Genomic DNA, 14,783 nt, shown 5'->3' with positions numbered 1-14,783 from the left:
TTCAAGCTCCCGGTTCCGATAATTTAGACACCTTCATGTCATCATTCAGTGGTTTTGTTTCTTCAACTTTTTCTTTTTTGTAAAATTATCCATAATTTAATATGGAAGTCTTTAACAAACTTTATACCCAAGTTAGTAGCTCTGTTAGCAGTACTGTCTCACAATTGTCCGGTGTTCTACCTGGAAATCCAGTCACAAGAGAATTCGATGCCAGTTCTCATATTGCATCTGGAGGCCCTGGGCTACTCTGGAAGATTTATAAAGGCTTTAAACGATCTACAAAACAAGAAGCTGCTATATTCGTCTTGGAAAAGAGACAACTGGATAAATTTAGTAAGTCTGACAAAGAAATGGTTTTAGATGGTCTTCGCCGTGGTGTGTCACAACTGACAAAAATAAGACATCCACGAATATTAACTGTTCAACATCCATTGGAAGAAAGCCGAGAGAGCTTAGCGTTCGCGACTGAACCAGTTTTTGCAAGTTTGGCGAATATTTTAGGGGAAACTGTTAATATGCCTCAGCCTGCGAATTTGTCAGACTACAAATTTTATGATATCGAGATTAAGTTTGGCTTACTTCAAATCGGGGAAGGATTGGCTTTTTTACATAATGATGTAAAGTTACTTCATAGAAATATTTGTCCGGAAAGTATTATAATTAATCAGCAAGGAGCTTGGAAAGTATTTGGTTTCGATTTTTGCGTTCATAACATTGGCACGAATCAGGCATTTTATCCATTTCAGCAGTATGACTTTACCCTACCATGTGTGTCCCAGCCCAATCTAGAATATGTCGCACCCGAATACACTTTAACAGAAACGCATTCCACAAGTAGTGATTTGTTTTCATTAGGCATGTTAGCTTACGTTTTACATTCTTTAAACCATCATACATTAGTACCTGCAAAAGATTGGCAGCAATTTAAAAACAGGCCTCAGCAGCTAAAGACATTATCTAACAACAAATTGCAATGCCTACCAGATAGTTTAAGGGAGTATGTAAAAATGATGTTAAATGTAGTACCGGAATTACGACCTGATGCACACCAGTTTATTAAGGTATATATCTGTGAAAATTGTTCAGTGTAGTAATTCATTTTGATTTAGATTCCATACTTTGAAGATGTGGGAGTCAAAACGTTGACTTACTTGGATTCTCTGCTTCAATGGGATAATTTACAAAGGTCGCAGTTTTACAAGGGTTTACCAGAGGCTCTCTCAAAATTACCTCAACGTGTACGTGTTCAGCAGGCTCTGCCGTGTCTTACTCGAGATTTAGCTCAACCAACCATGATTCCTTTTGTTCTTCCCAGTATTCTTGACGTTGCAGAGGAGTGCAACGAAGCGGAATATGTTACTAAAATATTACCGCATTTGAAACCTGTCATGAAGTTGGTGAATCCAATTCAGGTAATTATTTGTACAAGTGTATGTAGGTGTGTGAAATAAGACACTTAATAATGTGATTTAAACAAAGTTTATTCAGCACTTGCTCAGTTTACTTTCTAGTAAAATCAGTATCTTAATTGTACACTGTTGGGCCTGCTTGTGAAATGTGAATGTAAAGAGTAGGTAGTTAAAGTGTAACAACAGGTTCACCACTAAGTTTATTAATCGGCAGAGCAAAGCAATGCAAGCTTTATAGGGGAGTCGATTGTGTCCGTGAACACGATAACTGTCAACGTTTGGACCGAGTTGGTTCACACTTTGCACAGTAGACTTAATATACAGGGTGACAATTTGAAAACTTACCACCCCCCATATCTTACTAAATAAACCGATACAACGAAATATCGAAGGATCCTCAGTATTACAATAACTTTTAACGATAATTTATTTTAATGTTACAAAATACATCAAATTCATGTCTTGGTCATTGAGATAATGCTCTTAATCTTGTTTTGATCAAAATCCATGTGGTCGCCAAAAATAGATCAAATTCATGTTTTGATCATTGAGATAATGCTCTTGGTCTTTTTCCCCAACGTTCTTGGTGCATAAATAACGATTTTGACATGTTTTGATCAAAATTCATGTGGTCGCCAAAAATAGATCAAATTCATGTTTTGGTCATTGAGATGATGCTCTTAGTCTTTTTCCCAACGATCTTGGTGCATAAATAACGATTTTGACATGTTTTGATCAAAATCCATGTGGTCGCCAGAAATGCATCAAATTTATGTCTTGAGCATTGAGATAATGCCCCTAGTCTTTTTCTCGACGATCTTGGTGCATAAATAACGATTTTGATTATTTTGATCAAAACCCATATGGCAATAATTTAACATTTTTGAATCACACACATGCGGTTATCAAATGTGCACGTGATGTACTCTTGCTGCATCAAGATAATGCGTTTGAAACCTTTTAAAACTCTAAATTCATGTATAAAGTGTAATTTTTGCTACATTTTGCTCTAAAACTTTCGACCTATACCACAGAGAAGAGTTATATTAAGTATTACACATCTAAGAGTCATAGGGAATAATCTAGCGGAAGTCCCAACCCGATACATGACCTAGGGAATGAAATATGTTGATTTCTATTATATTGAGCCCGTAGTTTTTCCTGTTCCCGATTCACTCGAAGTCCTATAACTTTTGTTCCTATTGAACCAGCTTCCTGAAAATCAATAGCGTCCGTCCTTAATGTCCAAAGAACCCGTACACCAAATTTCAACTCAATCGGCCACTTTTAAAAAGAGTTAGAGCGCACACGGACGGACGGACGGACGGACGACAATACAAAACTATAAAGGATCTGAGGATCCTTAATAAACGAGATATTTAAAAAAATCAAAATCCGTTTCGGTAATTCGGAGGGGGAATCACAATGACATAATTGGCGACGCACCCCCTCCAACCCCCTGCGCCCCAGCCACTCCAACTTTTAAATCTTAAACAGTGACCCCCCATGTGTGATACGTCGTTGGAAAGCTCTGAAAAAATGCTTTCCAACCATACCAAACAGCATTACATTTAGGTTAGTAATTATCGTGAAAATCAAAAAATAAACTAATATGATACATTTGAAATCTGTCGTATTTAAAACGCAACCGGCGAACATAGACGACAGAGACAGAGAATAATTCAAGAATGTCGAAATATTGCAAAACCAACATTTGAAAAGGTTCGACAAGAGTTTGAGAATAGATTATAGCTGGCGATCAAAAATGAGTTGCTGTCGAGTCGGCTTTGGAAGTTCAAGTTAAATACGATTTTCCATGTAAACAAAAATTTCAAAGGGCAACTCATTTTTGATCGCATAGTAATACTGTCTTCCCAATAACGGAAAACATTTTGAACATTTATTGAAATGAAAGCCAACTTTAGAAAATGTATCATATTAGTTTATTTTTTGATTTGCACGATAATTACTAACCTAAATGTAATGCTATTTGGTATGGTTGGAAAGCATTTTTCAGAGCTTTCCAACGACGTATCACACATGGGGGGTCACTATTTAAGATTTAAAAGTTGGGGTGGCTGGGGCGCAGGGGGTGTGAGGGGGTGCGTCGCCAACTATGTCATTGTGATTCCCCCTCCGAATTACCGAAACGGATTTTGATTTTTTTAAATATCTCGTTTATTTACTAAGATATGGGGGGTGGTAAGTTTTCAAATTGTCACCCTGTATGCCACAAGTAATAAGCCTATTAAAAATGGGTCAAATCCAATGACCCCTTGGGGTCACCCCCCACTGTCTCTGCCAAACGCTTGAACATATTCAGTTCAAATTTTGCACAGTTGACCTATATGCCACAAGTAATAAGCCTATTAAAAATGGGTCAAATCCAATGACCCCTTGGGGGCCCCCCCCCCCCCCCCTGTCTGTGCCAAACGCTTGAACCTATTTAGTTCAAATTTTGCACAGTTGACCTTTTTTAGATGCGCTTTAGGGATTTATACAAATTAAATTATACAAAATACATACTTTATACATACTTTCCAACTGTTGTTCAATTTCAAATTTCGCGGTTACCAAACTGAGCCAAAATGGCTGCTATTCGCGTTACTTTAGTAATCCAGGAACTTTAAGCAGTAGTAAAGTCCCTAGATCACTAAAGTAACGCGAATAGCAGCCATTTTGGCTCAGTTTGGGAACCGCGAAATTTGAAATTGAACAACAGTTGGAAAGTATGCTTTTCTATTGGTTTTTCTAGTCGCTCTTGGATTGTGCGGATACTTTTGGATAGCGCCAGTTTTGTGAGCGTATCGTTTAATATAATATTAATATTTAAAAAAATTTAATATTAATATCGATTAATATTTAAAAATCACAAGATAAATATAGTTGCATCGCTTTTTCAATCGTTTCACCACTCCACATAAAACCCTTGTGTGTACCCAATTCTAAATATTTTAATTGATCTTCATTAAAAGTTTTCGAAAAATTGTCTTCACTTCTGAGTAATATTTTTTTTTTGAATTAATGGTTACATCAGTACTCTCCTTAATGTACACACAACTATTATAATACAAAACAACAAATGTCAAACCTGACAGTAGGTGTCAAACGGCCATTTTTGCTCAATTAGCAGTTTGTTTTTGTCTAATACACTGGCCTAACGAATCGCGTTACTTTAGTAATCTAGGGACTTTAAACAGTAGTAAAGTCAGTACATGTAGAAGCAGTAGGTGACATAATTTATTTAAAAACGGAATCGCGCAGTCCATCTATATATTAATATGTCGATGGGCCCACCTCTGCTGACTGTCACGATGTTTGTAAATTATCAAATTTAATTTTGGTTGAGACTGCGTTGTATCTCATCCGCTTTTAGATATGGAGACTTGCTGTTTTCGCGACCCTGTGCCATTTTTTTAAGAAACTTGATACGTAAACAGAATCTAGCTAGCTACAGTACAGCCGTTATGAGTTCGCGAGCGGTTTGTATGCGCAGTGGTCGGCAAGCGGCGCCATATTTGCATTTCTCCAGTGGCGGATCAAAAATCCACTCCGTTGTTGTAGATGTGGGATACTAATGATATCGGTATTGATGCATTAAATAATGTTATGCCATTGTTTATTGTTTTGCAGGTTTCGTGCGGCCGATTGGAACTTCGACTAGCGCCGTCGCTTGCTAATTTATAACTGCTGTACGGTACGTTTGTTTCTGAGATACAGGGTGAAAATGAAAAGTTTGATTTTTAGGATGTTATCATATTTGACTACCATTGTAAGATAGAACCAAAGTAAAAACTGCCTATTTTAGATATTTTTACGTAGAATCCAGTGGTCTAGTAAATTTTGCCCATGAAAATTTATAAAAGCCTTTTTTTTTTACTGTATTTAAATAGGCAATGGATTCATGGAGATTTTGTTTTGTTTATTGCATCCATGGTAACTAAGGCAGCCGATAGCAATCAATATAAATGACTGACGGAATTTTGAAAAAAAATTGATATTTATATAGGCATAAAAAATGTAAAAATATAGGATTTTCATCAAAGTAATCAGGAGAAAGAATGCAAAAAAATTCGTAAGCCGGTTGTGGTCTAGAGTCGAAGAGTGGACTTGCACATTTGTGTTTTCGGTTTAATAGCCCTTATGTTCTTATTTTTTGAAAGTGCACTAAAAATTGACGTTGAGATATAAAAGGTGTTGCATTTAAAAGGCAACTCTGGGTCAAATCTCAAAAATGGTGGTCGAAACATTTTTTTTACTACGCCACTGGATTTTACGTAAAAATATCTAAAATAGGCAGTTTTTAACTTTTTTCTATCCTACATGGGTAGGATATAAATATAAAAGTTAAAGTTTTTGTTTTCACCCTGTATTTTAGAAACAACGTAATTGGATTGATTCTGTTTGTGGTACGTTTCACAAAAAAGTAGTACTGGGTCTCTATCTTTAAAAACAGCTGAGATATTTAGTGCAGTCTCGACCAAAATAGGACACATCACACACTATGCATTTTCTTGAGCATGATTGAATAATGTGGCCCACAGCTAATGCTATGCTATATGTGGAAACCTTAAAATGGCCCTCAATGATTAAGCAATCAACCAACATTTTGAGGTGCGTTCGTTTATGCGTTCTGATCCTGATTACTCTTTTTGCTATAAAGCTTTTGTTTATTGGAGCACTAGAAAAAGTGTTGCGTTTTTTTAAATTATAGTCCATCTCATGAGAGAGTGCAGACGGAACGCATAGACGTGAATCATTATCGAAAAATAACAAATTTGCACCGTCATGCAGGATTACACTCACAAGCTTTTTTGTTATTATCCACTACTACTGGACACGTTTGAGGTTAAGCTGTACAAAATTGAGAGGTCGTGTTGACGCTCAATCCGCAAGATGTCGTTCGTTTATTCATTCTGGTGGGAGCACATTGTAATTAGTATTGGTGGGAGAAGATCGCCATTTTGTTTATCTACAATTGCCAAAATTTCATTGTCATTGTAATTATCACGTTACTTTCAAGAGTTGGAAATGTGATAAGTGCAATTATGCAACCAAAAATAAGGATAATTTAAGAAATCGTCGTATAACGCATTATATTTCCAAAGTTTTTTATTGTGAACAGTAGCGTTGGACGATGAACAGATTATAATCAAAAGATAAAATCGATAATCGGGTTTGATTATTCTTTTAAATTAATCAATTAGTTGAAACTTGCAATCGCCCAGTGTTAGTGAACAGTGCAATTACACACTCCGCTTTAAATAAATTTCTATCACTGCTATCGTATCAGTGTAATTACGCCACAATAAATAGCGTTCGCGTAAAGCGTCACCTATTAACCTTCTCAAAAATTTGATTTGTGATCAGTGTAATTTTGCTACTCACGATAAGCATAACGTAAAGCGGCGTATCCACATTTAAGGATGTTACGTGCAGTCTGTGCGACTAGGTATTCCACAAATATTATGAAAAATTTTAACTCCACTGATCGATTTTTGCACTTAACGTTGAGATCGCTTAAGATGTCTAGATACGTATTAATGCACTTTATATGGAAGTGCATCTTGCTCTGTATTAAATCTTCGTACCTAAATTCAAACAATTTTTAGTACACTAACAATAATAATAATTTTTTGATACTTACCTATTTTATAAAATTTCTTACAAGATATTGCCCCTTGAACATGTGCCATTAATGCTACTTTAAGTGATTTGTTAACATTACGCATTTGTTTTGAATCACATTATTCAAAGCCAATCTTGATATCTTATGTTTGCTTTTAGATATTACTGATCTTTCTGCAACGTATGGAACTCCTCTTAAAATTGACACCAGCAACTGACATTCAGCAACACGTGTTGCCAATGCTATACAGAGGATTAGACTCAGATACACCGCAGATACACGAGCTGTGTTTATCGGTGTTGCCGACATTTGCTGGACTATTAGACCACGGCAATGTGAAAAACAGTGTATTACCTCGTATAAAGAAATTGTGCCTATCCACGTCGACATTATCTGTTCGTGTAAATTGTTTATTGTGTATTGGGCGACTGCTTGAGCATCTGGACAAGTGGCTTGTCTTAGATGAAGTTTTACCATTCCTACCACAAATTCCCTCCCGTGAACCGGCAGTTATTATGGGAATATTGGGAATATACAAATTAGCGATGACTCACAAAAAATTAGGTATAACAAAAGAGATCATGGCTACCCGTGTTCTTCCTTTTCTTATTCCATTATGCATCGAAAATGGGTTGACACTACAACAATTTAATGCTTTGGTCGCTTTAGTCACACAGATGTTTCAACTCGTTGAATCTGAGCATCGCACCAAATTGGAGCAACTCAACACTGTACAAGAACATCAAAAAATACTTGAAAATAGCATGCCAACGATTGTTCCTAAATCTACAGCTTTGGAAACAATCTTTACTGATTTTGGCCTTGATAACATTCCACCACCGGCACCTAATAATCAAAGCAAGTCTGCATCTGCTCTTACCTTACAAGAAAAGCAGAGAATTCTGAATCAACAAGACACCGTTAAAATTTTACAGAATCAAACGAAGCTCGATCCCATACCAATTACTACAAATACATCCCAAGTGCAACCTGTAAATTTAACCAACACATTATCACCAATAGCCCCACCGCCATGGTATAATCCTAGCGCATCATCACGTACATCCAACACCTTCACAAGTTCATCAAATCATACTTCCCAAGCTAGTTCAAATTTTCAAGCATTTCAATTAAGTCATTCAGCATCCGCAAATTCTAGCAATTCACATAATGATCAATTTGGATTGTCCAAAATGAATAAAGCGCCTACCATGGCAAGTTTTCCAAGTCAAAATTTTCAGCCTTCATTTCATTCTCCAAATTTATACACAACACAAAATGTTATGAAGCCTTCATTCACTTCAAAGAATACACAAAGTGGTAGTATATCATTATCGAAAGATGAAATAATGGATTTTTTGAAATAATTTCAAACGCCTAATGTAAATCGAGGTAATTCCAGCCAATTTAATCAATTCCCCTTGATAACGTTGTATTTATGTAATATGTGATACATTTGTAGCCATGTGGAAATATATAGGTAGGATTTGTGCCGTGCTGTGAAATTTACATTTTCCAAGTACTATTTAAGATTGTAATTTATATATTGGACGTAAATTAAAAAAATATTTATTAATATTTATATTGTTTCTTCACTTCTAATGGTTGTTTACTATTTAGGATCTTATAGCACTTCATAGAGCCCCTTCTCACCCGACGTTTTTAAAGCACTGCAAAGTGTCGCCGCTGGTTGCGAAACACTGCGTTATATGGACGCCTATACACGGAGCGGCGCGTCTGCGTAACTTGTAAGGGACTTCTGCTATACAAACGCGCGCTGTTGGTCGTCGACGATCGTAAATACATATGCACCTGTCCCTGTGGAAATGTGAAAGAAATAGACTACTCATGATTATCGCTTAAAATATCATTACAATAACAAATACAAATATGCAAAAATTAACTCTTATTAGAATTATTACCAAATGCATGTAGTACATGAGAATTGTGTGGTGGGGGGTGCTTACTGCGGGCTGAAGCAGCGCGTTTTATTGGTTGTTTGGAAGTGAGGCAACCGCTTAGTAGGCGTTTTCTTTCGATGATCCAAACGGGTTTGGATTGTCTAATCACGTTCTTTCGAAGTGTGATCTTATGATCATGATTGCTAAAATCGTGAACAAACTGAACATACAAGTTTTATGATTTGTTTACTGATCACGAATTCCTAACCTATAAATGCAAAGATATTTTTGCTCATTTGTTAGGTTAGTCAATATTTGTAACTGAAGAGCATAATCGTGCAAAGTACTTCCACTTGTATTTAAATTGTTGTCATAATCTAAACAAAAAATACGTAATTCGAATGCAAATGTGTACTACGTAAACTTAATCATACGTTGATTTAAATTCGCACGTTCTTTCGTAAAACGTGATCCTACGAATCACGATCTTGAAATCATGATCGCGAAGTAGCCGAAAAAAAGCGCCTAGTATACGGACCGTGTGATCAACTAGCGTTTAAAATGTAGTAGCGTTATGGTAGACACATTCATACAGAAGAACGTTTCTGTCATCTGTCAACAGAATCATACAAAATCGGAAATATCCTTATGAGAAACTGAAATAGGTTAACCCACACACAAATGAGATAATTTTGTATATTTTATAATCTTTTTAAGTTAACTGAAAGTATATTTCTAAAGATTTAGAAATGGAAGGTGACAATATAAATGATGGAAAAAAATCAAATGCCGGAATTCCGGAAGCAGAGTTTGTGGTAAATCTTTTTAAATCGTTAAAAAATGTATGTAGCTCATCTATGATTTTCTACAGGATGATGTAGATATGTACATGGGGAAATCAGAAAATGGAGGAAACGCTGAAAAGGTGCTAAAGCGGTTGGACGAATTGCATTGTAAATATAAGTATATGGAATTTCACTTGCTGGCAAAGAAAAGACGACTACAATCTCAAATACCAGATTTGAAACGTTCCCTAAATATGATCGAGAAACTGAGACATGAAACAGAAGAGTTTGAAACTGAATTCTTGTTGAGTGACCAAGTTTTCGCTAAGGCAGTTGTTACACCAACGAATACAGTGTGTTTATGGCTCGGTGCAAATGTGATGTTAGAATATAGTTTAGATGATGCAGAAACATTATTAACTAAAAACATAGCGACTGCAACCAATAGTTTAGAACAGGTCGAGCAAGATGTCGATTTTCTAAGGTACAATATTTTACAGTTATCTAAGGGAATTAGTAAAAAAACTTATTTTAACAGGGATCAGTGCACTACAACCGAAGTGAATATGGCAAGAGTCTTTAATTGGGATGTTAAACGTCGTCAAGCAGCAAAAAATAAATAAAATTTTGTTTCCGCACATACCTGCTCTTAACACTCAACTAACTCGAGATTTTGAAGAGTTTTGTTTCTCATTTAAAAATACTAAATTATTTAATGTAATTAGCTTATTGCGTTGTTTTCATATATGTATAGCTAATTGAAGATAATTGTGTAATTAACAGAAATACTGTTTTAAATATTACTTGTACTATGTTGTATTCAAATACTGTTGGGCGGAGATACATGCATACTATTCGATAGTCACAATTATATATAATAACTGTTTTTAAAGAGGAGAGATGCTGACCCCTCTATAGGTCATTTAGCGAATGTTCCTCACTTTTGATAAGGTATACTATAGCAGATAATGAATGCAACAGATGATAGAGTCAAGGGAAAGTGCGAAAGATTATGGCTTATAACACCGCAGGGGATGACAAACTAGTAAGAGAACATGCAATGGGTATGTTTCTAGGGCAACAAGACATAATACAATGGTAAGAAATATTAATAAAAAGATGCTAAATTGTTAACATTTTATTAAGTTACAAGGGAAAGTACACTTTTTATGAAATTTTAACATAATAATATCAGATTTAATCTGCAGGTACATCGTCGGCTTCTTCGGAAGGCCCTTCCGGTTCTACCTTCATTGCCGCATTCTCCTTTTCTAAGTCTGAAATTTTAGTTAAAGCTTCTTGTAAGTTTGCTCGTATATCGGTCAATGTTTCTCCACATATCTGATTTGACAATTTGTTACATATATATCTACTATAGTTAAGGGTATAACTCAATACTTAAGGAAATCTCATTATAAAGATATAAAGGATACTCTACTGCATTATCGGGTTTATCTGGTTCTTCGTACAACGAAACTAATACTTTTGTTAAAGCGTCCATGACGCCAGTCTTTTCTAAATACTTTCTGAACTCCTCCCTCTTGCTTTCGGACGGCTGTGTTTAGATGAAATGTACAAGCTGTGTAAAATAACTTTGGTTTCTTACCTTATAGTTAGGGTTGGCTGTCATATTCAACGTTTAGGTTATATTTAATTTGATACTATAAATGCGAAGTTACAGAATTTTTGTATCGTTTAGCTTAGTACATTTATTATATGGCAGTCGAAAATGGAACAATTTTTGCTGCACGACGACTTGAATTTTTGATTCCAAAAAAATTTCAAAAGGTGTTGCCAACATAAAAATTTAAATTAAATGAAAAGATAAGAGGCGCTTTCTTTCAATGATCAAAACCCACAGAGTTGTATATGTATACTTATACAACTCTGTGGATCCTACGAATCACGATCTTTAAAATATGATCGCGAAGTAAGGTGTACTTTTTTAAAAGTATACCCGACAGCACCGTCGTATATACAAGGCTCAGGGCTGGAAACTCGAGCCTATTTCCTTTAATTGAGGATCTTACGTGTCGTCGATCGCGTAGTTCCATAAAGTCCCTATCATAGGGATAGGCGCTTTCTTTCGGCTACTTCGCTATCATGATTTCAAGATCGTGATTCCTAGGATCACGTTGTAGTGTACTTAACCCCCAGGGTCTACGCTAATTTCACACTACAAGAACACGGAAATAAAATAAACCCGGCAACGTTTAAAAATGGCCACCCGAATTACTATTCCCTCTAAAACTAAACAAGATCCCGCTTAAATTTGAAAAGTGGCACGTGATAAAACATCTAAGGCAGGGCCCCCTTACGTTAGTTATAGATAACGCTTTGACCTGAAGCACAGTAGGGAAGGAACGTTAAATAAAACACTGAAATTGTAAAAAAAGTTTGTTTAATAATGATCGTAATTATCATGATTGTGAAAACCAGGAAATTTAGTTCATGTAAATTAATATAAACAAAACAAACAAAGCCAAAAGGTGTCGTACTCTCGCAAAAGTCACTGCCAAGGGTAAAAAGAGTACGACGTAAGAAAAACCTTTGCAGTTTGATTAAAACAGTCCAAAAGTTAATTAACAAAATATTTTGTAAAAGTTTAAGCAGTAGTTAACAAAGATAGTAAATGCATATACACAATGTTGGTTACACTCAAGGTTAAAGCAAGTTTTTGGGGACAATGGGTCAGGTAGCAGCAGGTACCAAGATTCCGAGAAAGGGTGAAATACACAGGATGTGACTCATCTTTGGTGCAATAAAGTCCTTTTGTTGAAAGCAAGATGGAAAATTACATGGCCTTGTAGGCAGATTTGACTAAAAACAAAATATGTGGGGATTATTGAATCGCCACTCATTTTAACACACATAGATTCTAAACTGAAGAGCTTTGATTAGCGTAATCTCGCTCCTGCACGATGGGTAGTCCGCCCCTGGTTTCGGGGTTTCGAACCTACAGTTGGATGTCGAAGACAGTGCACGGAATTAGGTGCCCTAACACAAAATTATAGACTACAGTTTCTTTTTCCACCTCCCGTGACTGCTTCATTCACGGAGAAAATTGTTAGTAACAAACAACAAGTCAGTACATACATCAAACGAATCAGCAATTTCCACATATTAAAATAAAATGAAAACTTACATGAATGTAACTTCAGGGACAAGACCAAGTAATCAACATCAATAAACATAAATTAAGCAAACATTACACCAAAAACGTAAACATATAGCATAACGGTATCACACTTATGATTGCATTGCGGTTAAACCAAGTAAATTTCAAAAACAAATATTGAAACACACAAAAAATATAAAATGCGGCAAACAAAACACAAATACGATATAAAGAAATGCAAAAATTACTACCTGCATTAAATAACACAAAATACATAACAACAAACATTTATGGAGCGAAACCAAAGATCATACTACACTATGATCTTTGGCGAAACGTTCACGACCGCCATTGAAGACAAGATGCCAAACATAAGGTGGGTTCATAGCTCTCCGTTCATACGTTTCCGTTTATCCGTTATCCAATCAGAACACAGTAAATTTTCAAACCGTACAGGTGGGTTCATAGCTCTCCGTTCATCCGTTGCGTTGATCCGTCAAACGGATAGTACGTTTTGTTAAGGTTCATAGCAATCCGTCCACATTGTACATTTGCAAGTATAACCATAACCTAAACTTTATTTTGTAGTGTACCCTCCGTGATTTTCAGTATGTGAAAATGGTACGAAAGTAAGAACATACATTGCTATCTGATTATTACCGTGAAGAACGAATAGGCGAACGCTGTTAACATACCAAACATAACCTCACTCTTGTTAAAAACGGACCAACGGAAACGTAAATGTTCAACTTCAACCAACTTTTCCGTCGTAAACGGACGACGTACGATTTAAAAATTTGCTGTCTTCTGATTGGCTAACGGACAAACGGAAACGTATGAACGGAGAGCTATGAACTTACCTTACGTCGTCCATTTACTACGGAAAAGTTGGTTGAAGTTGAAGATTTACGTTTCCGTTGGTCCGTTTTTTAACAAGAGTAAGGTTATGTTTGTTATGTTGTTGACGTTTAAGAGCAAATTTAACAGTGTTCGCCTATTACGTTCTTCGAGGTGATAATCTGATAGTAGTTTCTACGTACTGAAGATCACGGTGGGTACAGTACAAAATAAAATTTAGGTTATGGTTATACCTTGGAAACGTACGATATGGACGGATTGCTATGAACCTTAACAAATTGCACTATCCGTTTGACGGATCAACGCAACGGATGAACGGAGAGCTATGAACCCAACCCACCTTATTACCATAGAACAACAAACTTAGAATGGAAACTGTAATGTAATGTAAAAATGACGCGCCATCTCGTGTATGTTCTCAGCAGCTTTTTGCGTGAATGGCGCCAAATTTAAATATTAAAATGTAAGCTACGTCCGCATGATACTGAATTTCTCCGGATCTGTAACAATAACATTGGATTTGACTAACTGAAACCTAAAAGGTAAATGAATCCAGCCAGTGAAGTCCAATTTTGTTTGTTAGGGGTCCAAATAAATTCAGTTTAATGCGGATGCACCTCACCAGTCAGGGCCTTCAAAGAGTACAGAGCACTTGTTTTATAAGTAACAACTCCAATTAATCCAATCAAGGAGTTATATTTAATTTAATATGATTATACAAGATACAAGATCAACTTCATGAAACTCTACTGTATGATGCTCTCGAGATCGTTCTAAAAACAAAATATGTAGCAATTTATTACAATTCAATTAGTGCTATCTGCTAAATATAATGTGCGAACTGCCATACGCTTTAAATCTCTTCGTGTTCCAGGTTCTAAAGCGCAGCCAGAAAAATGACGTTCACAAACCAAAAACTTTTGTGTAAATTTTTTTCCACATTATATTCTAAACCAATTCTTAAAAACTTCGGGCTCCATTTTTGGGAAACGTCTTCACAATTTGTCACACAACATTTACGTTCTCGACTTGTATATGCATAATTCATTGTAATAATGAATAGTAATTATACTTAAAGCACAA

The 14,783-nt window shown here is 35.9% G+C and overlaps 3 protein-coding genes across 3 annotated transcripts; 2 read left to right on the top strand and 1 right to left on the bottom strand.

Moving 5' to 3' along the window:
* On the top strand, window positions 1–8,616 carry LOC116163794 (SCY1-like protein 2). Its single transcript, XM_031477911.1, has 3 exons — window positions 1–1,061; window positions 1,110–1,412; window positions 7,197–8,616. Exons 1-3 carry the CDS (start codon window positions 102–104, stop codon window positions 8,403–8,405), a joined length of 2,472 nt encoding a protein of 823 aa, XP_031333771.1. The 5' UTR covers window positions 1–101; the 3' UTR covers window positions 8,406–8,616.
* A 912-nt stretch (window positions 8,617–9,528) lies between these two features.
* On the top strand, window positions 9,529–10,543 carry LOC116165146 (prefoldin subunit 3-like). Its single transcript, XM_031479457.1, has 3 exons — window positions 9,529–9,754; window positions 9,811–10,208; window positions 10,263–10,543. The coding sequence occupies exons 1-3, from the start codon at window positions 9,689–9,691 to the stop codon at window positions 10,345–10,347; spliced, it is 549 nt and encodes a 182-aa protein (XP_031335317.1). The 5' UTR covers window positions 9,529–9,688; the 3' UTR covers window positions 10,348–10,543.
* Window positions 10,544–10,847: 304 nt separating this feature from the next.
* LOC116165148 (c-Myc-binding protein homolog) lies at window positions 10,848–11,536 on the bottom strand. Its single transcript, XM_031479458.1, has 3 exons — window positions 11,331–11,536; window positions 11,158–11,279; window positions 10,848–11,093 (listed from the first exon to the last, which is right to left on the bottom strand). The coding sequence occupies exons 1-3, from the start codon at window positions 11,352–11,354 to the stop codon at window positions 10,922–10,924; spliced, it is 318 nt and encodes a 105-aa protein (XP_031335318.1). The 5' UTR covers window positions 11,355–11,536; the 3' UTR covers window positions 10,848–10,921.
* Between the last annotated feature and the right edge of the window lie 3,247 nt (window positions 11,537–14,783).

Source organism: Photinus pyralis, unplaced genomic scaffold, assembly GCF_008802855.1.
Source record: "Photinus pyralis isolate 1611_PpyrPB1 unplaced genomic scaffold, Ppyr1.3 Ppyr1.4_LG2, whole genome shotgun sequence".
NCBI lineage: Eukaryota > Metazoa > Arthropoda > Insecta > Coleoptera > Lampyridae > Photinus > Photinus pyralis.
Note: the sequence above shows the minus strand (reverse complement) of the source record. Positions and strands in the feature narration are given on the sequence as shown.